General features: G+C 37.6%; 1 protein-coding gene across 1 annotated transcript in view; it reads right to left on the reverse strand.

The window, feature by feature from the left end:
- LOC150083348 (acetyl-coenzyme A synthetase, cytoplasmic-like) overlaps positions 1-2,268 on the reverse strand; it is a 128,419-nt gene extending 126,151 nt beyond the window's left edge. Inside the window, exon 1 of the mRNA XM_090378482.1 lies at positions 1,979-2,268. Within this exon, the coding sequence (XP_090234608.1) occupies positions 1,979-2,268 (290 nt within the window). The remainder of the gene's footprint in view (positions 1-1,978) is intronic.
- Between the last annotated feature and the right edge of the window lie 20,788 nt (positions 2,269-23,056).

Raw genomic sequence — 23,056 nt, forward strand, 5'->3', positions numbered from 1 at the left:
TCAGTATCCCTCCACCCCATTACGGATCAGCTCCTGGTGCCATGAAATGTCTTCGATAATTACGCGAAGGAATTTTATTCTTATCGCTTGTAATAAAAAAAATAAAAAAAAAATTTACGCTTATAAGTTAAATTTTCGTTTCACACAATCGATGTTGTGAGAAATTCTCACTAGCGCTTCCACTCACCTGCCCTAAATTAAAACTGAAAGTCAGTATAAATATGAGTTGATAAATATGGTTTCCATCACGTTGAAACCACGTTATTTTTAGTTGTGGTAAAAAGCACTTATCAAACTTTTTTGACGCCGAAGCACTATGCACATGCCAAAAATAATTCCATACCCCACTCATTTTGTTCCTTATCCTTAAGCTGTATATGCAACGGTACGCAACTTACTTTGTTTCGGGCCAAACACATGAAAACAAGAAAAGGGGAGAGGGAAGATGTGCGTTACCACACAGAAGTTTAACCAGGGCTATTTGAAATTGACCTTCAGTTATTGCCGTTCAAAGGGCAAAAACGTGTCCAGAGCCCAACCGCTAAGTATGAAGCACATGAAAAAATATATGTTGTAAATCTGCTAATGTATTAATCAACGATTGTATTTTAATCAACCAAAAGAATGCAGAGTGAAAACATAGCTGATAACGTACCAAAATTTGCAACGCGACTTTGGAAAGTTCGCTATATGAGTTTAGCTTCAGTTCTGATTTTTAAAACCGGCTATATATTTTTTTATGTTCTGTTTTTTTGTTTTTTTTTCCCCATCTTTTCTTTCCACATCGGGAGATGACCCACTAAGAAGAGCTGCGCGGGCCACAAGTGGCACACATGCCGCAGGTTGGCCATTCCTGATTTATAGTCTCTCCGAACAGAAATCCACGGCTATTCCCTTCTGTATAAAACGAGCTCTACAACCTGAATCTAAACTCTAGCTCAACAATAATCTAAACGGTAATATTGTTTTGCCAGAGTTCAGATCCATTCCCCATACTAATCTTAGATTTTTACAACTGACTGGTGAGCTTAACCTCACAAACTCTTTGCCTAAAAAAATTGATTTTCTTTGAGCCATTTCTGCCATGACATAAGTTACTAACAGACTCGCCCTTTTACGTTTATATTCTTTAATCAGGGTATCGCTTAGATTACAGCGCTCCATTTTATGATAATTTCAAGAATACTGTTCATTGTAGTGTTCTCGGGATAGCCCCTAGAAGCTTGAAAAACGTCGCCATTTCATTGTCTATATATGTATAGAAGTAAATGACGTTTCTTCATCTTTAGGACAAAGATACCGTTGCTCAACTGTGTGGTTAAAATTCAGTGCCTTTCTTTCATCCAAATAATTTATTCCAATAATACTGAAACGACATTAGACCACCTACTTTAATTGTAGTAAGTGGACTACACAGCGTGAATGAATGCTCGGTCAGGCGAACGCAGTTAACAGCGGTTGCTTGGACACAGTTGACACGTAGTGCTATAAGTATGACGAGTAAATAAAATTATTTCAAATTATTATTCTAATGGGACCCGAGCTTGTCGCTCATATCCATAGAAAACTACGATCATACACAAATGAAAAATTCTCGATATCTGGCGAATTTCTCATTTCGCGAAGTCTAGAAACATTGCGGGAACTTCAGGTGGTAGCACTGTAAGCGATCGATCGCTGTTTCAGTCATTGTCATTCCCTACTCCTTGAGCTGGCAGCTACTCGTCTGGTAAGAAAACATAACGATAGAACATTCATAGGCATGAAAGTTTTCCCACATCCCTGAAACAAAGTGCTTTTGTTGAAAACAGTAATTATTAATCAAGTTCTCTGTATTCAATTCATAGTTCGTGAGATCAGAAACAAACCAGGTTGAGCGAATTTTTCATCTCGCGACCTCTTGTGATTTGCGAGATGAAGATCAACCACTCAGAATTCACAAAAAAGTCAAATGGGTTTAAATTAAACTGTAACTTACCAATAGTAGGCAATCCGATCTCCAAATCCTTGTTCAATGTGCCTATCTAGGAGGTTGTAACAAATATTTGTGATTGCGCCTTTCATCCAATGCACGTAAACCGGACCTTTCGATACATCCCAGTTATACTCGAAAAAGTGCTCTTTTTCAGGGGCTACTTTCCAGTAAAATTGCTTAGCAATGTTCCACCAAAATCCTACCGGATTATTGATGGACCTTTTGTAAATTGCGTTAAATTTATCCTCCGGAACTTGGTAACATTTATTTCGCAGTATTTTCTCGGATATCATGTTTGCCATTAGGAAAAGTTCTGACTGGAGTTACTACCTGTCTGCCTTTTACCTAGATAGGCAATCTTTCAGTGACCAGTGTGCTACTAAGCGAAACAGTTTCTTCCTTGTGACTCACGTGATAACACGCTGCTATACACATGCAGTGCTCCTTGTGCATCCTTGACTAACAACGTCATGTCTGTCACCAAAGGATAGTGATAAAGCTTCGATAGTAGTGAATTTGATTCAGATGATACATAGTGGAATTTGAACAGTTTTATTCATAGACGAAATAAACACACGTGGGATATGTAGAAGTGTACTAAACGGACATGATTGTTGCTTAACTATTCATAAAAAGTTTCATGAGTTTATTTTATATAATCGCTGCATTGTGTCTGTGGTATATTTATGAACTGAATGTGTTGCTCTTTCACAGTGCAGAATGGCTTACATCCCTCTGAAGTCGGATCGTGTTCATTAAATTAAATTAAGCACGTTTTAGAACTTTTAGGGGTTTTTTTGTCTTGCCATTTTTCTTTTTATCATTTTAAAACATACCTGATTTCTACGATAAAATGAGTGGTGTGAGAAATAAAGTAATCAGAGCAATTTTGTAAAAAAATACAGAGTATTTCATTTAAAAGGCACCGTGTATGTCTCCCTTGTTTTAAGATTAAGTGCATTTTTCGTTTGCAGATGCCACCTTTTTGTCTTGTGTGGGCTGAAATTTTAATTTTTGAATTTGACGTTAAAATTGGACAAAGTATTACCTTTTAGATTTTACAATTTCTGTATTAAAATTTGCCTTATCAAGAATTTTTCTAATTAATTGGAAGAGGGGCGCTATGTGGATTATTCATCAGTATTCATGCAGAGAAAGAATTAATAATAGTGGCATAGTATTTAGGGTTAGGCGCCACCCGTGGTTTTCCACATCTGCACCGTACGTACTCTGGATGGAACGCAGAACTACTGCATAAGCCAGAAAAAGTGTAGTGTCTGGTCCATGCAGTATTATGTTATTGTTCTGCTGTTGTTTCTCTGGCTAATTGGCTCCGTCCAGAAAGCTCACACGAGCTTTCTGGACGGAGACAAAAAAAAAAAAAAAAAAAAAAAAAAAAAAGGAAGAGAGTTGGAAAGAGAGTACAAGTGGTGGAGTCAAAGTAGGTAAAAGGAAGAGGATATGGAAAGAAGGCATCCTCCAGCGGAAAGAAGAGGTGGAAAGGGAGAAGTAGGCATCACCCCTGGTCTGGGAGCCTACCGAAGGTCAGGGAAAGGAAGACAGCTTGCAGAACAAGGGAGGTTTGCAAAGTTGGGCAGGTACAATGGGAAGTGTGTGAGTTTGATTGCTACCAGTTCAGTGCCGTCATTCCAACGGGGAAAATGTCCAGTTAGGTGTTCATTTAGTTGTGATAGTGGCCGGTGATGAGAGAAGAGTAAGTACGAGGAGAGATCATAGAGGTTACAGGAACGTCTGGTCTGTGTTGTGGGATCACACGTGGAGAGATCATACCAACGCCTTTTGAAGATTGCTGCGGCATAACTGCTAAAAGCTAAAAATGCTTCTTTTGATTTTAACAGGTTGCTTTCTGGACTAAGTGTGGTTAAATTTATATCCAGTAACAGTTGGTTACGTAGGTCCAGGTAGATGAACCCCAGGGGCTCACATCTGGTGAGTATGGTCTTGGCACACCCAGGGTCCTGTGCTAAATATCATCATTCTTCTCTTTCTTGGTGATTTCCTTTTACTTCTCTCTCTCTCCCTCTTTCTCTCTGGGTACAGGGTAAATAAATTTTTTTTGGCTGGTGCAGTATAAGCCTCAGGCTTCCTTGCACCTTATGGCTAATAATAATAATAATAATAATAATAATGTTACACGAATGCATTACGTGGTGCCATTCCTCCAGTTCTCCACAAACATAATGGGCATCCATTACAAGCCTAAAGTCCTGAATTCGCTTTTTGAATGAGCCATGTCCTGTCAGAAGAAAGGTAGTGTGTAAATTAGGGAAGAACCAGCCAAGCCTTTGTTTGTTGAGGTAGGAGACACTAGGTAGAAACAGTTTTGTAGTACTGCCTTTGGTGGAATCATCCCAACGGATTTGCCAGCGGGAAAAAAGTTCCTGCCAAGTACGCCGGAGTTCTTGTTTCGGATCTGCGTCGACAATAGTTTTTATTCCCAGGAATTCAGTTTCTTTGTTCTTTCTGATGTCATGGGAAAGCCCTGTGAAGGCCGCTTGGAGGTCAAGGGGGATACAACCTGTTAATACTTTGCTGCTGTTGATGTTCTACAATCCCGAGTCATTTTTAATAACATCAACCGTTGTATCTGCAGAATAACATTCCTAGTGCTGAAGATGGACAAACGATGGAACCATACGGCAGCGCCTTTATGTTACGAACGGTACAAAAACAGCTGAATAAAGAAGGTGGAGTGCAGGTCTCTTAAGACCCCAGTCTTTGCGGGTGAAGCGAGCAAGCATATTGATATAATTTTTGGCTTTCTCTTTCATGGACTTGAGATGTGGCATGAAAGTTCTGCGATTCTAGGATAACACCTAAATATTTGAATGAACGTTGATTCTTGAGTGCATGTCCTTTATAGCGAGTGGTTGGTGGTCTGTTGATATCAAGACGGCCTTTGAGAAGTAGGGTTCTGCTTTTATCTGTAGAGATTTCCAGCTTATTCTCTTTGTGGCTTTGCTGTGCTATCTACACAATCCCAAAAAGTTTAGGAAAGAAGATTCAGGTTCAAGAACTTTTGATGTTCCAAGTAAGCAAGTTTTGAAAAAGCATGCTGAAGAGATTTATCAGAGATTATTTGCAAAACATTCCGAAAGAGTCTTAGCGTTGAATGAAGAAACTGAAAATAAACGAACTGTTCTTTTAGAAGAAAACAAAGACTCGGCTAGTTCCGATGCTGGAGATACACTCATGCGAGAGTATGATAGTGTAATAAAGAGATTAACTGAAGACCCTTCAAAATATCCGAGTGAATTGGAAATCAGCAAAGAATTTAAAATTTTGGAGGCAACTAGCAGTAGAAGTGAAAAGCTGGAGAAAGTTTATAGAGCACTGCTGACCATTAAACCAACAAGTGTCCAATCTGAGAGTGTTTCCGATTACTGGTCTCTTGAACACAAAAATAAGCCCAAGTCTATCAGGAAAAATGCTTAATATACTGTGTTTTTTAAAGGATCATTTTCAGAAAAAAGCTGAGAGATAAATAGTAAAGTAATTTCCCCAAGCTGTTTTTTTTCACATTATTTTTATTTATTTATTTATTATTATTATATGGCTTATTATTTTTTTTTTGTTTACTATACGAGAAGATAGTTTTTATTCAAAGGATTTGAATACAATTTGTAATTTTGTATAATCTCAAGCTGGTTACTTTTTTGGAGCATTTTATTTATTTTATTTTTTTTTACTATAAGAGGTGATAGATTTTGTTTAAAAGATTTGATTACGATTTGTACAATCTACCCAAGATAAAATGAATACCTGTGTTATAAGCTTTTAATTATTTTCCCTAAGTCTGAGAAAATCGGTTTTAAAACCGGTTTTAAGAGTAAACTTCGGTTAAACTCGGTTTTGAAATTTCTCGGTTTTATGCAAGCCCTAATATCTGGAATGATATGTTTAAGCTAGACATTTTTTAATTTAAAATTATTAATGAAAGAAGTTACGGCTTTAAATACAGTTCTTAATGTTAAAGAGAAAAATTTTGAACATCAAGAATAGCGTTATCCCAAGAGCTAACATTATTGCTGAAATTGTGCCGAATATGTCTACAATTTTTTTTTTGTCCGCGCCTTTTCCCATTATTATATGGGGTCAGCATTTTTATTGTTTTGGCATGCATTTTTTACGGTCGGATGCCCTTCCTGACGCCAACCCTCACCCTTTATCCGGGCAGGGGATATGCGGTGGTCATTGCCTGACCTGCCGCATCCTCCATATTTGGTGGGCACAGGCTCGAACCCCGGTGTAATCAAGAAGCGTGTGCGCTATGCACTACTGCTCCTGCCCACCTGGCTACGGAGGCGCCCCTCGAATATGTCTACAATGTCGGAATATTTTATTTCCACGTTTGTTATCTACGTTTGGTATCGTTCAGGAAATGACTAAGATTGAAATAAATTGTAAACACAGTGGTTAGTATCAGTATTTAAACAACCATTACTTAAAAAGATTTTGTTAAAAAAAATTGTTATTTAAACCATATGGATATAAAGACTTATGTGCACACATAAATAAATTTTCATAATAATAATGACGAATGATATTATCATTAATGATAGCTGTTTTGGTTTTTTTTTTAGGAGCATTAGCAACTAAGGCCATATTGCTCCAGGATATGCGGTGGTCATTCCTTGACCTTTCCGCATCCTCCGTATTTGGTGGTGACGGGCTCGAACCCCGGTCTAATCAAGAAGCATGTGCTACGCACTGCTGCTCCTTCCCACCTGGCTACGGAGGCGCCATTAATGATAGCGATGATTTTAATTTTAACGTTGTTAAAACCGTGATGGTGGAAGTGGAAAAGTTCTATATTTGTATCATAATTTGTGCCAAATGAAAGGTTTTTGCTCTTGGATCTATGTCCATTAATTCTAATATTGAGAAAGTTTGAAGTTTGGCCAACATATTTAATATTGCATATGTTGCAAGTAAGCAATATATGACATTATTAGTTTTACAAAAAGGAGTGGAGTCAGAATTAGAGATGGTCTTGGAGTTATCCATAATGGGACAAGTAAGACATCGTTTGTCTAAACATTTCGAAAAAATAAATTTTGATTCAAAATATGTATGTTGTATGTGGATTCAGAATCAAAGTGGTTAGAGCTAAAGATATGATTCTCCTGAATAATATTTGACACTACCTCCTCAGAAGTGGGTTGTAGCGCAACACGTTTTCTAGCTGAACTAGAGGCGACGCAGTGCTGACCCGCCGTATTATTTAATAGGACTGTGTTCGTGTAAAATAAGATAAATTAAATAGGGCAAGTTGTGTTAGTGACGAAACCATCTGAAGGTATAAAAAAAAAGGTAAAGTTAAAAAGAAGGGTAAAGGAAAGTAAAAGTAAGGGTGGGGTTATATTTAAGAGTAGCAACGCGCAAAGCTGCAGATAGCTAAAACTTAAAATATATAGTATGTATGAATAGGAAATGCAAAGAAAAGGAAAACAGGAATTGCACCTGAATGCGCAAAGATGATATTAGAAAGAATTAATAGAAGATACAAAATGATGGAGAAGTATTTAACACAAGGTGCCGAGCCTAATAGAAGGAAAGTAAGGGAAAAGAGTGAGAAAGAAAAAAAGAATGTTAAGAACCTAAAAAAAAAAATTATAAAATTATATAGAATTAAAGGCTGAATTAAAAAGCCAATCATATGTAGATAAGCTGAAAGGGAAAGAAGACATTTATTATTAATCAATGCTAAATAATAGTGAGCATCAAAATGAGGGTGATAGGACAATAAATAGGGGAAAAAATTTAGGAAAAATAAAAAATAAATTAAATATTTTGATGCAAACTAAATAAAATTGGTACATAGATCAGGCATTTCATTAGGGGACTACACCTGATCATGTACCAAATCACTGCGTTTCCACGCAAACTTATGTTAATAGAGGAAATATTAAAATATAACAAAAGAAGGGGGGGGGGGAGAGAAAGATAAAATTCAATTCAATGCATTCTGTTTATAATTGAACTTTTGCGTATATAATTTTTTTTTTAATTTTTTATATTTTTTCTTATGCAGAGCTCTCTGCATTGTTTCTGATCATGAATTTTAAATTTTATGTTAAAATTAGATTAAGTATAGTTATTACGCTTAGATTTTATGTTACGAATTTTAGACAGTTAAACGGGCACAGTGGCGTAGCTACCATGTAGGCAGGCAAGGTTGTTGTCTCCGGGCCCGGACCCTTTAGGGGTCCGACGTCTTTGGCTGTCTCCTGTTTTTGCAATTTTCATTAAGTAGGGACCGAACATGTTCTTTGCCTCCGAGCCCGAAAAAGGGTAGCTGCGCTACTGAACGGGCATACTAAAAAAACCAGTATGTTTTATTTTCTTTGAATAAAACCAGTTTAACTAACAGCATAACCCCTCCTCCCTTCCTATCCTGTCTATCCTTTCTGTACACATTGTACTCCCCATATAATCAAATTCTGCATTCCTTATATCTGCGGAGATGGGAGAAATCCCAGGTGCCGTCTGACACGAACATACCTTATTCCTTATATCTGTGTGACACCTCGTCTCTCATATATCCCAAAAATTCCCACATTTGATGTCTTCACCAGCACTTCGAATTCATCAAATTTATTTACTACGCTCTTAGCATTGGTATTGGTGTACATGCAAGTATACATGCATCTGTTCTTACTTTTAGTCACCCTAACACAGTCCATGTATTTACTTTTTCTATGATGACTTCCAGCAGTCCTTGAAATCCTAGCACCTTGCTTTCCAGGCTGTTGCTCGTTCCAATAGAAGCAGTGTAAGAATCACTTTCACCTCTGCATGCGGCTATTTTTGCTCTATTAGTCTGTGTATCCCACCAAGCTAGCAGTTTTCTGACCCACCTAACACTCTCTTGATAGCATCATCAAATATTCTTGCACCCTTTATTTTTAAGCGTACCCATCCCTGTAGAAGCAGTCTCTCCTATTAACAAGCACAGACCAGGCTGAGAAATATTCTACCCCTTGAGCAATCACTCCAGGGCCGAATTGATTGGCAAGCCTCTCATCATATAATGCTACCTCCTATCGCGTATGGGTAGAAGTGCAGACACTTCTGTAATTCACGAATGAGATGAGTCCGTGACATTGTTGAGTATTTAATGAAACAATCGCACTGCTCAGTTTGCAATATTCTTGGTCTATATTTGTTAGAGAACGTAGTCATTTTCATTAGTATATTCAATGTATGCTGTCGTTGTAACTGCAGTGGATATCGATACGGTAGATTGTCTAATATATTGTGCAGTGATCCCTTAAGTGTTTTGATGAATGTATTTAAAGTAAGTTTAGGAACAAAAGTCGGGCAAGTTAAAGCTTGAAAATGGAAAGACAGAAGAATGTGAGGAATACAAAATTCGAGTTCTTAGGGTTCACAATGAGCAACTTTGAAAAATTTGAACAAAAAATAAGGGGAAAAAAAAAAAAAGTCACAATCAAAGAGATTATAATAGTAGAACTTTGAATTCTCTATTATAGAGTGGAGATATAAAGTTAAGAGTGCTTCAAATTTATAATGCCTTTGAAAAAAGTGCGGCCACATGTATCTGAAATGTGGACCTGAAAATCAAGAGATAAGCAAAGAATGATCGATGTGGAACTGGATTTTATGAGATGTTCAAGAATGTCGCACAACGACCGTGTAAAAAATTAAACCGTAAGAGAAATGATTTGATGAACGGTCACCATAACAAAGGAAATCGAGAAAAGTATCTTATGTAGTACTAAAATGTACAATGGAGTGAGGACTATTGATTATCAGAATTAGTCATTAACTGGATCGCCCCCCCCCCCAAGAATGGCGAAAGCGGGGATGATCAAGGCACGACTGGAGAAAAATTTACGAGGAAGGAAATGAAGATACCCGCTAGTGAAATTTGAGGAGCAAAAGCGTTAAGAGTTATAAACTGAACGTATTTTAATATTTTAAAATATTAATTACTAGAGAAAAACTCTGCTACCAATTGCGAAATTGATAGCAGAGTTTTTTTTTTTTTTTTTTTTTGTCCCAAAGAAATGTAGTCAGTGTTTTTTCATTTTTATTTCCTGATATTTTCCCGAAACTTTTCTAACTCTATTTGTAACCTAATTCTCTATGCAAATAGCTGTATTCTAGCTGTGCCCGTTGAGAAAATTTCGCAATTGGTAGCACAGTTTTTATTTGCCTATTTTCCCAAGTTGTACCTTTTGCGAAAATTTTGCAATTGAAAAAAATAATATACGCGGTGTTTAGAACAGTGTCGATTTTTTTTTTTTTTTAATCTATGGAACACTAGTAGTTCTGTTAACGGGCTCTTATAATCTCTTTTCTTTCATAATCTCATTCTCGTACTTTTACCTTTCTTATTTTTAACTTTCCTGAATTGGGCCATAATTAATCCGTGTCACTGGCCGGCAGTCTCAGCACACGTAATGCCATGAGTGAAATGCCAGACTTTGATTCTGAACATCATCTTACGAAATGACAGTGTAGGAAGAACATCTGCGTAGACGGCCAAGAGCATTATCGCTTTATTTAGAATGAAGGTTTAGTTGCCCGATTTCGTGTTATTGAGTTTTTTATCGAATGATTTGATTGATCGTAGCATACTAACCTTACGCGTGAAGAGAGTGTTGACAAGGTCAGGGTTTGTTCATTTGGATATCAATAGTGGCCTTGGGGAGATCGTAGAAAGCAAGAGATGGGTACATCTTTACATCAATGACTATTTCGGTCTACTTTTCCTAACCTTTCACTGTAAAAGGTTCCCAAAAATATGTATCACGAATTGATATTATTAGAAATAAATCGCCATTCATTGCTTTTTATTTTGATATGGTTAAGTAGCTTTCCGTTGAAGTCTGTTTGTTTCTTCCCCTCCCTTTTCATCATAAGGAAGACTAACGTTTATTCGTCTCTCCCAATCTGTATATACTGTACTTGTATACGTATTTGTTAAATATATTGTCTGCATACTGAATGCAGAGAATATATTCGAATGACCCTCTTCACGGAATAGCCGTGAAGAGGGTGATTCGAAATCAAGGAAATAAGCAGATTCAGTAATAATGATAATAACCTAGAATCAGAGGATCCATAATAATAAAAAGGGGCGCGATTAGCCAAGTGGCTACGATCCCGGACCACCAATATCATGGACTCGGGTTTGATTCCCACCGCTTAAAAAAAAAGAAAAGAAAAGAAAAGAAAAAAAAAACGGACGGAAAAAAAATTGCTTAAGTTGCTTCATTGGACCTACCTCCAACTTGAGGGAATAGGTCCAATAAAGGCTGAGAGTAGTGCCATCTGATGTCGCTCCCATAACTACCATCCACCACTGGATGTTAACGCTGAACTGGTCCACCACCATAGCTGGATGGAGATGAGTTATAGAAATATTGAACATGCTGCATCGAGTGTGAGGCAAGATAAAATCATTCGCGTTTAGGCCCTAGGCAGATGGTCGGTTCTAAAAGTCGGACATTCTCCCGCGGACAGCAGTGGAGCGGGTGGAGCGAGTGGCGCTGTCTTTCGTATGGCTGCCACAACTGAAGGGCAACCCATCCAGCCCAACTAGCTTCCTGGGTGGTCACTAGTGCAACTGCACTAGTGACCACCCAGGAAGGAAGAAGCCAACGCATAAAGTGGCGCATTGATATGAATACGTTCATCATGCGAGCATGCTATGAAGTAACGAAGCCAGAGACAGACATGACAATGTACAGGATGAAACTATACACCAAATGGTTGTAACGGTTCCCGACTGTTCAGGTCACTGAACAGTGAATAGCAGACAGACGCACCATCGTCCAGAAGAATCTGATAGCCCCTGCATTTAAAAAAAAAAAAAATCAAACTTGATGTGAGCGACGTATTACAAACAACGGCGAATACGGAGACAAAGGAGCCAGAACTGGAGGAGGAACAGCAAGTGCAAGAACTACAACTCGGCGCAGCTGAAGTGAAAACAGACGAGTTCGCAATATCCAGAATAGAAGAAGAAGAAGAGTGGGAGAAAGCCCTAGCAGAATTCAAGGGAATAGACTCCAGAATGACCCACACTATTCCAAAACAGAGACCCAGCAGAATCCTGTAGCAAGGCACAGGCCACACCTCACTAAACGAATAATATCGTTTAGTGAGGTGTACAACGAAGTAACACTAGACACCATCCGCGCAGCTATTTACTGTGCTGCTGTAGCAGCCAACATGATTAACGGAAGGGAAATTTGAGACCAACATAACACAAAAAGCAAAGACAGGTAACCACCACCTGGGAAAGAAGGCTATAGCAGAAGATAGAAGAGATAAGAGTGAATACCAACGGGGTAACAGAGGTAAGAAGCTGCTCAAAAAAGTGAAAGCAATCTTCAAAAAAGACAACATTCACAAATCAAAAAATCAAATTATTATTTAGGGCCACCTTAGTTTCTTATACCTGTTTATGTAATACTTGTTTTTCCACCTGGTGTAGGGGAGAACGGTGACGATATACTGCTGTACTACTCGCGCAGACAGACAGCACCCACAGCAAACACGAGACCTGTAATCACATAATTGAAGAATACCTTGGCACCCTCAAGCAGAAACTCCTGGCACTCAGCAAGAAACGTCACCTTTAGAGGAAGAGTGCCCAGAGGAAAACAGACAACAGAACATTTGATGAAAACCAGAGAACCTTCAGGAAAATCGGACGAGAGGAGAAGGAAAGCAACGGATCCCTCAACCAGAAGGCACTCGAGGAGTTCTGGAGAAACCTGTGGAACAGTGAAATTAGCCATAACGGTCGTGCCGTCTGTATAGATATAGAAAGGAAGAAAACCAAAAATGTACAAGAGATGACAGAATGGGAGATTGGGGAGGAAGATTACAACAGTCGATCAGGAAGTCCCACAACTGGCGAACCCCAGGAATAGATAACATCCAAAACTACTAGTACAAGAAGTTCGGTTGCACACACATACAGGCACGTAGTGGAGCAGTTCACCCAGATAATAAGGCACCCTGACAAAGTCCCAGAGTCTGACTCAGGGAATCACCTACCTAAAGGCTCCGAGACAAAGACACCAGAAACCTGGCAAAGTACTGAACAATCACATGTCTCTCAACAATGTAAAAGATCTTGACCAGCTGCATAACTAAGATATCAGACCACTTGGAGAGCCAGAACATCATGGCCGAGCAGCAGAAGGGATGTATGCAGATGACCAGAGGATGCAAGGAGGAATTAACCATTGATGCCACAGTTATAGAGCAAACTTACAAGAATCGCCGCAACCTATCCACGGCCTACATCGATTGCCGCAAGGCTTCTACCCCGTGCCATATAGCTGGCTAACAGAGACACTGGAGATCTCCAAAGTCAATCCGACACTGACACACTTCCTAGAAGCAACCATGACGAAATGGAGTACCACCATTAAGATCGAGAATATCACAACCAAACTGACCTCCATCAGGAGAGGAATCTTTCAGGGAGATGCCCTGAACTCACTGTAGTTCTGTTCAGCACTCAACCCGATATCCACCATGCTCAACAACAGGAAGTATGGATATCATAGATGACATCAAGCTCTACCCGGGAACCGGGAAGGAACTCCAGCAATTACTCAGGATTACCGAAGAATTCAGCAATGATATCGGGGCGGAATTTTTTTATACAAATACAAGACCCAGGAATTGCTTCAGGGGAAATTTGTCGGCCGAAACTGCCAGATACAGACTGATAAAGAAATCAAAGCCATGACTGGGGGAGAATCTACAAATACCTGGGAATGATGCAAGCTCAGAAGGTAGGGCACAAGGAGATCAAGGCCTGCCTGGCCAAAAAATACCATCAGAGACTCAGAAGCCTGCTCAAAGCAAAGTTGAACGAAGGAAACGCAGTTAAAGCCCTAAATACCTATGCAGTTCCAGTGCTAACTTTCTCCTTCGGGATCGTACATTGGACTAACACCGAGGAGCTGTAGGATATCATGAGAAAGACTGGGACAATGATGACCGAGAGCCCTTAATACCACTCGAAGTCATCAATAACTCGAAAGAAGAAGGAAGGGGCCTGATAGACCTCATCAGAAGACAGCGACATCTAATCCTAGCCATGTGCTGTGATGAGTTTGCTGTATTTGCAATAAATGAATATTTATTTATTTATTTATTCGTGCTCGCAATCCAAGACCAGGTAATCAATACTAGGAACAATGTTTGTTTGTTGTTTGGTTTTTAGGAGCATTAGCAACTAAGGCCATATTGCTCCAGGGATATGCGGTGGTCATTCCCTGACCTTTCCGCATCCTCCGTATTTGGTAGTGACGGGCTCGAACCCCGGTCTAATCAAGAAGCGTGTGCTACGCACTGCTGCTCCTTCCCACCTGGCTACGGAGGCGCCACTAGGAACAATAGAATCGTAAAGGAGCTCGGAGTGTTTTAGATTACACATGTCGACAATGCCGCTTCGCCTCATAAAGGATCCAACACATTACCGTAGGATGCAAGGTGACCACCCAGATAGCGTTCACTCGTAGGCATACCCACCTGGTTGTGCCTATGAGTGTACAGTACTCTTATCTGATTAGTCAGGAAAATAGATCACACCGTTGCGGGAAAATAAAAATTGATCAAAGAAGGTGTACTGTATAACAAGTACAAACTCCAGGCTGTTCTAGGGACCCCAACCCACAAGATGTACTGGGACCGTGCTGTAATAACAGACAAGACAATCCCGTACAATAGTCCGGACATAACCCTTGTCGACAAGACGGAAAAAGCTACCCATCTGATTCACAAAGCGGTGCCTAACACTGGCAACCTCCAGAAAACCCACGAGGAAAAGATCAGGAAGTACACAAACCTAAGACGAGTGATTAAAGAGATGTGGCATATGCAATAAGTAACGACTATCCTGATTATCGTGTCAACCACCGGTATAGTGCCAAAGATCCTACATAACATCCAAGCAGCAATAAGTCTTCCCTAGAACACCTACTAGGAACTGCAGAAGGTTACAATCCTGAACACCTGTAGGATAGTCAGAGAGTTCATCAATCAACGGTAATACCAGACATGACCCCGTGCAATTGGTATCAGTACCCGTCACTTCGTGGGAACTCCTATCAGGGAGAATAGTACAGTATAACAACAATAATAATAATTTACACATTGCTTTACAGTTTACGCGCGTGCGATTATCAAATAAATACCACAACTGTTAAAACTTCTGTACTTTTCTCAAGAATTTACCCAAATTTGATCATATGATTTTCAAGTGTGGAATTTGGAATTTGTGTAGTAGTACCTCTAATTGGTACTACTACAAGATAAAATGGTTTAAGATTAATTGCTACTAGGGGGCTTTGCCCCTTACTCGCTGCGCTCGCTTCTTTTGATTAAGTTAAATGAAATACTTCAGAAGCTTTCGATATTGTTTGTCTCTTTGCTTTGAATACATAAATATGTTACTTATGGTACCACGTGGTCACGTTAGATAAACACATAGCGCGTGACCACAGTAAAACAAGCTTCTGTTACGTATTTGTTACGTATTACCACGTAACCCGCATCTCTCTTCTCCTATTGGCTGATTATATATCACTAGGAGGAAAATTATTTTAATGTATAGAAAGATATTTAATGACCACTCACGTGGTATATTACCACCCGAAATTAAAAATATAGTTTATTAAGCTAATCGCCCAAACCACTATACATTTAAGGGACGTTTCAGGCATCTTACTGATACCCATCATCAGCTTCATCTGTTTCTGGCAGCATCGGCAAGTAGGAGTCTGTCAGCAGCATGTTGATGGGTATTTCAGGCATCACCTGAAATGGGTATTTCAGGCATAAAAATAAATAAATATGAATATGAAGCTGGAGGATGTGCATTTGCTGCCTCTAATGATAGCTTCATATTCATATTTATTTATTTTTATTACTTTTGCCTAACTTTTACATCACATTATATAAATTAGTGGTAGTAGTGGGTTGATATGCTAAATAAGCAGCGCCGGTGCCGCCATCTATTCTTTTCCTTTCTATTATATAAGCTGGTTAAGCTTGCATTATGTCAGTGGTGTGGCTCTGATCAATAGTGCTGTCTGCTCTATAGATTATTTCTCGCTGCATAAGGACCACCGCCATGCAAATCCTCTGCATTGGTTGATCTATCGGAGAATGGAAGGGTGGTTTGGTTCTTCGATATTTCCGCCTTTGCGATGATTTGTATGACGATTGAAATGCAGCGATTCCATGACCATTATTGGCCTCGTGGTCCTCTGTCGATATGGGGCATAAGGGTCAGTCTATTATTTTGATATTTTAGTTTTTGTAGTTTCTTTAACCCCTTTTTTGGTGATATTTCACGTCTTTTGGAACTGGTACCTTCGAGGGGGGTACCGCTAAATTATATATAATTGGCATTATTTTAAATTTACATCGTTTTTATTAATTGGGTTTAATGACTAAATTATACAGGGGATTATCGACTACCTTTTTGTCTTATTATCTCTACTTTCCCTTCCCTGTTTGTTTATTTTATATTATTTTGCGTTTCGTTCTGCATTTTTGCCGTACTACTGGCTGATGTTTTTTATTTTAAATATCATATTTATTTTAATTCTCAGATGTGTGTGTATATATATAGGTATTAGGCGAAGGATTGTTTATGAATTTTGATGTTATAGATCGTTTATTGAGATCAGCACCGATTAATGCTATCTAAGTGTAAGATTGTGCATTACATCGGTCTGTATTGATAAGTATTAGATATGATAGAAAAAATATGTTTAGGTAGCAGTTTGAATATGTGGTGCAATATGTGGACGCCCTGTGCGTCAAACACCCACGTAACGTACATAGGCCAACGCCGGCACTATGGCAAAACCTAGAAATACTCTAGTATTAGCCAGGAGTGCCCGCGCGAGCCAAAAGCACGTGTGAGATGATTACGGACATAGGCCGAATGTATACCGTTTAGGTATAAGTGAAGTTGTGTACTATATATAGTAATAATAAAGCAGTGTATCACAGTCTTTAATCTTTGATTTCATAATCCTTGAAATCCTTGCTTTCATAAACTGTAAAGATGCTATGACATATATTCCATGCTGTTACTGAGAGATAAGCTTTGCTAATACAAATATCAGTATCTTTCTTACAACTCTAGCATCAAAATTCAGATAATTTCTTTCGATAAATCAATCATTAGTTTATGTTTAAACACTTATCGAAATTTGATTTACTTATCGAAGATTGATTTATCGAAAGAAATGAAAACATAGCCTGCAAAATCAAGCAAATTATAGTAGAAAAATTATTTACGACTTACAAATGTTAAAGAATGTTTATTCTTCATCTTCGACTAAATGCACACTCGTTGATCACTCATTATTGGCTCGGCACTCGTTGGTTTAAAATAGGGGTTACGTCGGCTTCTTCAGAAATGTTTCAAGAGGCGTTTGTTTCCAAGATAATCTTCTCTTTTAATTATAATGCTTATGCATGCATAAGCATTTTTTAACGGCACACGCAAATTGCAACTAACACGATTCGCTAGGAGTAACAAGTTCACGAAGTTTAAAAAAAAGGAATGAAGAGAAGATTCTGAAAATTTATTTTATTTTTTTTTTTTTGTACGATTGAAGATTTCAGTAAAGGGCAAACACATTTCACCATAATAACGTAAAAAACCACACAATTCCAGCTATCGGTATTTTTGTAAATGCAAGAAGATAGTTTATAATTGCTTGCAGTAACAGAAAAAGCCAATAAACTGGAAAGTGCAAATTGTTTTTATTGTCGTGACCTCCAGAAATGTGCTTTAGAAAAATATCACAAAGCCGTTCAAAATTGGTTCTTATAACAGAACATATGATAACCATGAAAGTGTAGTGCATTTTAATGATTTGAATTGGTAACTAATACACGACCTTTTATATGGCCTTAAGGTCACGCTCGTGACCTTAAAAATGACATTTTAGAGAGATAAATAGCTTAGTTATACAGCTAAAATTTCAACTTCTGAGATCTTTAAACGAATTATCAAAAAACAATGTGTTATTTGGTTCACATTACGATATTTTAACGATACGATGGTGTCTCTGGAACTGATTACTATCGTAAAGCTGGGTACACTGTATTGTATAGCTACGCAACGTGGTTTGGAATGCGGTATTTATGAATGTTTAACATTCATTTTTTTTGCAATTAATGTTCATATTTTCGATTTTGTTGATACTTGGGAAAAAATACTCGTAAACCCGGGAACTCGTAAAGCGAGAACTGCCTGAACAGTAACGGCTTTATTAGCATTGGGCATGCACATTAGTACTCTCTGGGTTTTGATGGCTGCGTTAGGTCTATGTTCATGCAATGATGACGCTGGGAGTAATTGAGGAAGTGACAACTCTGTCTCTTACTACTCTGTGGTGTAGGAGTAGATAATGTTGCTTTATAGTAGGTTTATGAGCAATTAAAATAATTACATACTAATTTTATGCTATTTCAAAAATAAGTGGCGGTAGCAAATTTTCTTTGCCACATGCTGCCACTGCTTGGAAGATCGTTTCCTGATGCGCTGATGTGATATTGTTTAAACATTTTGTAACGAAACATAAATTTGATCGCAAGAATGAAGTACGCACTAAATAGTATTTTTCTCAATACTATACGTTTTCAGATCAGTAAAATGCGTGGGACCTTTTTTGAGAGTCATATATCTCTCCATACGACATCATAATAATAAATTAAATTCAGAACATGCGTATTTTAGATGAACAGTGTAGTATGCTCATAGTTACCCTACCCCATCCACTGATAACTAATTCGTTTTATGTTGGCTATTTTTAGAGTACCTATCCTGGGACTATCAGTAAGTCCACTGATATATGGACATGTTATTCTATTTTTATTGATCGCAAAAAAAATTAATGTGTTCTTTGAAAAACATACAAGTCAGTTCTTTAAGGATTATACAGGAAGTTATTGCTTTACGAGTTCCCGGGTTTACGAGTTTTCTTTTCCCCAAGTATCAGGTATCAACTAAATCGAAAATATCAACATTAATTGCAAAAAAATGAATGTCAAACATTCATAAATATTCCAAACCACGTGCGTAGCTGTACAATACAGTGTACCCCGCTTTAAGATATTAATCTGCTCCAGAGACACCATCGTATCGTTGAAATATCGTAATGTGAACCCAATAATATTGTTTTTTTTTTTTTTTGATAATTCGTTTCAAGATCTCTGAAGTTGAAATTTTCGCTGTATAACTAAGCTATTTATCTCTCTAAAATGTCGTTTTTAAGGTCACGAGCGTGACCGTAAGACCATATAAAAAGTCGTGAGCGTGGTTTGTAAATTGTATTAGTTACCAATTCAAATCATTAAAATGCACTACACTTTCATCATTATAATATGTACCGTTATAAGAATCAATTTTAAATGCCTTTGTGATATTTTTCTAAAACACATTTCTGGAGGTCACGACAATAAAACAATAAAAACAATTTGCACTTTCCAGTTTATTGTGCTTTTCTGTTACTGCAAGCAATTTATAAACGGGTGGTAGTAAACTCGATCTTCTTGCATTTGCGAAAATACCGATAGCTGGAATTGTGTGATTTTTTTACGTTATTATGGTGAACTGTATAAAAAACATAAATAAATTTTCAGAATCTTCTCTTCATTCCTTTTTTTTTTTTTTAAGCTTTGTAAACTTGTTACTCCACGCGAATCGTGTTAGTTGCAATTTGTGTGTGCCGTTAAAAAATGCTTATGCATGCATAAGCATTGTAATTAAAAGAGAAGATTATCTTGGAAACAAACGCCTCTTGAAACATTTCTGAAGAAGACGACTCCTTGTGCAACAAACCAACGAATGCCGAGCCAATAATGAGTGATCAACGTTCTTTAACATTTGTAAGTCGTAAATAATTTCTCTATTATTATAATTTGCTTGACTTTACAGGCTACGTTTTCAATTCTTTCGAGAAATCAATCATTGTTTAACCGTATACTAATTAGCTAACTAATTTCATTGTTGAGAACGTATCCCCTATTTTTAACCTTATGTTTATGGGAAATAAATTCCCGCTTTACGAGCGCGCGCTCGGAACGAATTAACTCGTAAAGTCGAGAACTATTTGTATATGCATTTGGACATATCGTTTTGACATGGGAAGCGCAAATATTTCTTAACACGACCTTTGGATATATCACTATGGAAATGAATTGCACTCGAACAAAATGCTTTCTTTCGAAAATATTAAATATAACATAACTTTAATTAGTAATGTAAAATTCTCGAGAATACTCTCAACACTGAGAATTTAAGAATTTTCTTCATACTCAATTTATAAAACTGAAATAGGCAATTACTCTCCACAGAACGGGTAGCATGGATAGTAATAATTTTCGCAGTAACCCAGGTAGATCACTTTGGCTGCTTTTTTGTATGCTTAGAAACCTACTCGTTTGCAACTTTTAGATTTATATTCAAAGATATAAATCTTTGAATATAAACATATCGAATACTTCGAATCTGCCTCCGCTTAATTTTATTTCAATTTGTTTTCAAAATAAAATATCTTACGCTGACTAGAAGGAAAATCTGTGAATACGGCTTTCCCTAAAGAATCGATTTATGGGGGAAGGAGAAGAAAACCGTGAGAAACATATTTAAAAAAGAAAAAACATATATTACTTTGAATATAGAAACATCTTAAAAATAGTGATTAAATTGTGAGATGATGTATTTGTGATTTAATGCTCATAATCTGAATCCTAATCTGTATGTGCATTTCAACCTCTGAGTCCGGCAACATTTTGGCTCCCTTTTCCTCTACTACTACTAGCTCCTCAAGAATTGCCGGAGTCGTGACATTTATACTTCAGTTTTATACGTTTAAAGTTGTGTGCTGTGTTATGGGCCACCTGATTCCTCAGTGGCAACTTTTTTTTTTGTCTCCGTCCAGGAAGCTCTGGCAACCCTGGCAGAGACAAGCTGCAGGGGTCGTCAACCTTTTAATTCCTACCGCCCACTTTTGTATCTTTGTTGATGGTAAAATTTCCTTACTGCCCGCCGGGTGCCGCAGTAACTCAATTTAGTCCCTCGTCCACGAGTATACTTCTTGAAGTGTCCGGTGAATTATTATCTGTATTAAATACAGATAATAAATACAGATAAAAGTTTAGAGATGGAATTCAAAAGTAAATTGCAAAAGCATATTTTAAAAAGTCAAACTCGCGAAATTGTTAGCAATGTATTCGATATATGGAGAAAGAACAAAATTTGTAACACGGACAAAAATCCCCACCGCCTACCATGAAAGCTTGAATCACCCACTAGTGGGCGGTAGGGACCAGGTTGACGACCACTGGTCTAACGGTATATATAAAAAACAGATTAGTCAAAATATAAATGTTATTATTAATATGCGCCTCACTCCACACTCTTATTACAAATCCGTTGAACCATGTGACTATTCATGTCGCCGCGCGGCCGCTAGGCTTGTCTAGTGAAAATTCCCGCAGTTACGTTGTGTAGAGTATAGTGTATGTGTTGAATTCTTATTTAGCTTACTTATTAAAAAACTGGACAGTTAATTGAATACCCTTTGATTTAAAATGAATACTACGAAAAAGAGTAAAACGTATCATTTTCATCATGAGCGGGAACTAGAATACTTTTTTTGTAATGATAAAAGAAAAATGTTGTTTGATTTGCAATGCTTCCGTGGTTTAAAAGTGCTCTTCAAGGTCTGCAATTATCTCGAAACTGTGATGCGCCGCATCGAAAAAAATGGGAAAAATGTGAGCGAACAATTGCGTGCTCATGTTGTTAATTGTGTGTCATTTTGTTCACAACTGGATGAATGTACAGACCTCAGTGATACAGCTCAACTGCTCGTTTTTATTCGTATGGTTTTCGATGATTCTGCCACTAGAGAAGAACTGCTGGGTATGGTTTCGTTAAAAGAAAGAACTAGAGGTCTTGATATATTTAACGAATTCAAAGATTTTACTGAAAAAATTAAATTACCACTATTTAAGCTCGTATCAATAACAACAGATGGAACTAAGGCAATGACGGGGCATCTTAACGGATTCATCGCATTGCGCCAAAAGGATGATGAAATAGCTTTCGAAATCGTGAATTCCATCAGAGGACAATCTCTTCAAAGGAGACATTTCAAAATGTAACTCGATGAAAATGAACCAGATCTGATATTACACACAGATGTGAGGTGGCTGAGTCGGAGTAAGTTTCTACAGAGATTTCTCGAAATTTGCTGAATGAAATTAAAAAATTTGTTGATCATAGGGGAGATGATTATCAGCAGCTACAAGATAGATATGGAGTGGTTGTGTGATCTAGCTTTTTTGTCAGATTTTACAAGTATATTAAAGTGATTGGAATTTGAAATTACAAGGAAAATATAAAAATGGTGGGTGACATGATAGCAGTATTTCTGCATATAAATATCAATTTTCGGCAATGGCTTAGGATCTCAAAGAAAAAAAAAAATTCGATAATTTTTTAGATATGCAAGATCATTTGCAAAAATATTATTATTATTATTAGCCGTATGGTGCAAAGAAGTTGAGGCTTATGCTGCACCGGTATCAGAGATTCAGAAGTAGAAAGAAATCACCAAGAAAGAGAAGAATGGTAACATCCAGTTCAGTACCCCCTGGGTGTGCCAAACCCATACTCACCAGATGAGAAATCCTACTTTTGAATTTAATAGTGAGAAATATGTTTCTGAAATTGAGAAAGTTTTGGTTGATTTTTAAACCAGTTTCGGTGATTATAAAACAATTGAAGACATTGTTCAATATATTTCTTATCCAGCAAATTTCATGAAAAATCGCTGAGATTTTTCACATGGAGAAAATATTACTTTAAAAGGAAATTATTACATTGCAAAATGATATCTTCCTAAAAGCCAGATCATCAGAAAAAGACTTTTGGAAATATGTTTGCCGAGAGAAGTACCCAAATGTAAAAAAAATGCAGTGAACTTTTAAATTCCTGTTCTGGTTCCACATATCTATGTGAAT

Source organism: Mastigoproctus giganteus, chromosome 7 (assembly GCF_048544385.1).
Source record: "Mastigoproctus giganteus isolate SK-2022 chromosome 7, ASM4854438v1, whole genome shotgun sequence".
Classification (NCBI taxonomy): domain Eukaryota; kingdom Metazoa; phylum Arthropoda; class Arachnida; order Uropygi; family Thelyphonidae; genus Mastigoproctus; species Mastigoproctus giganteus.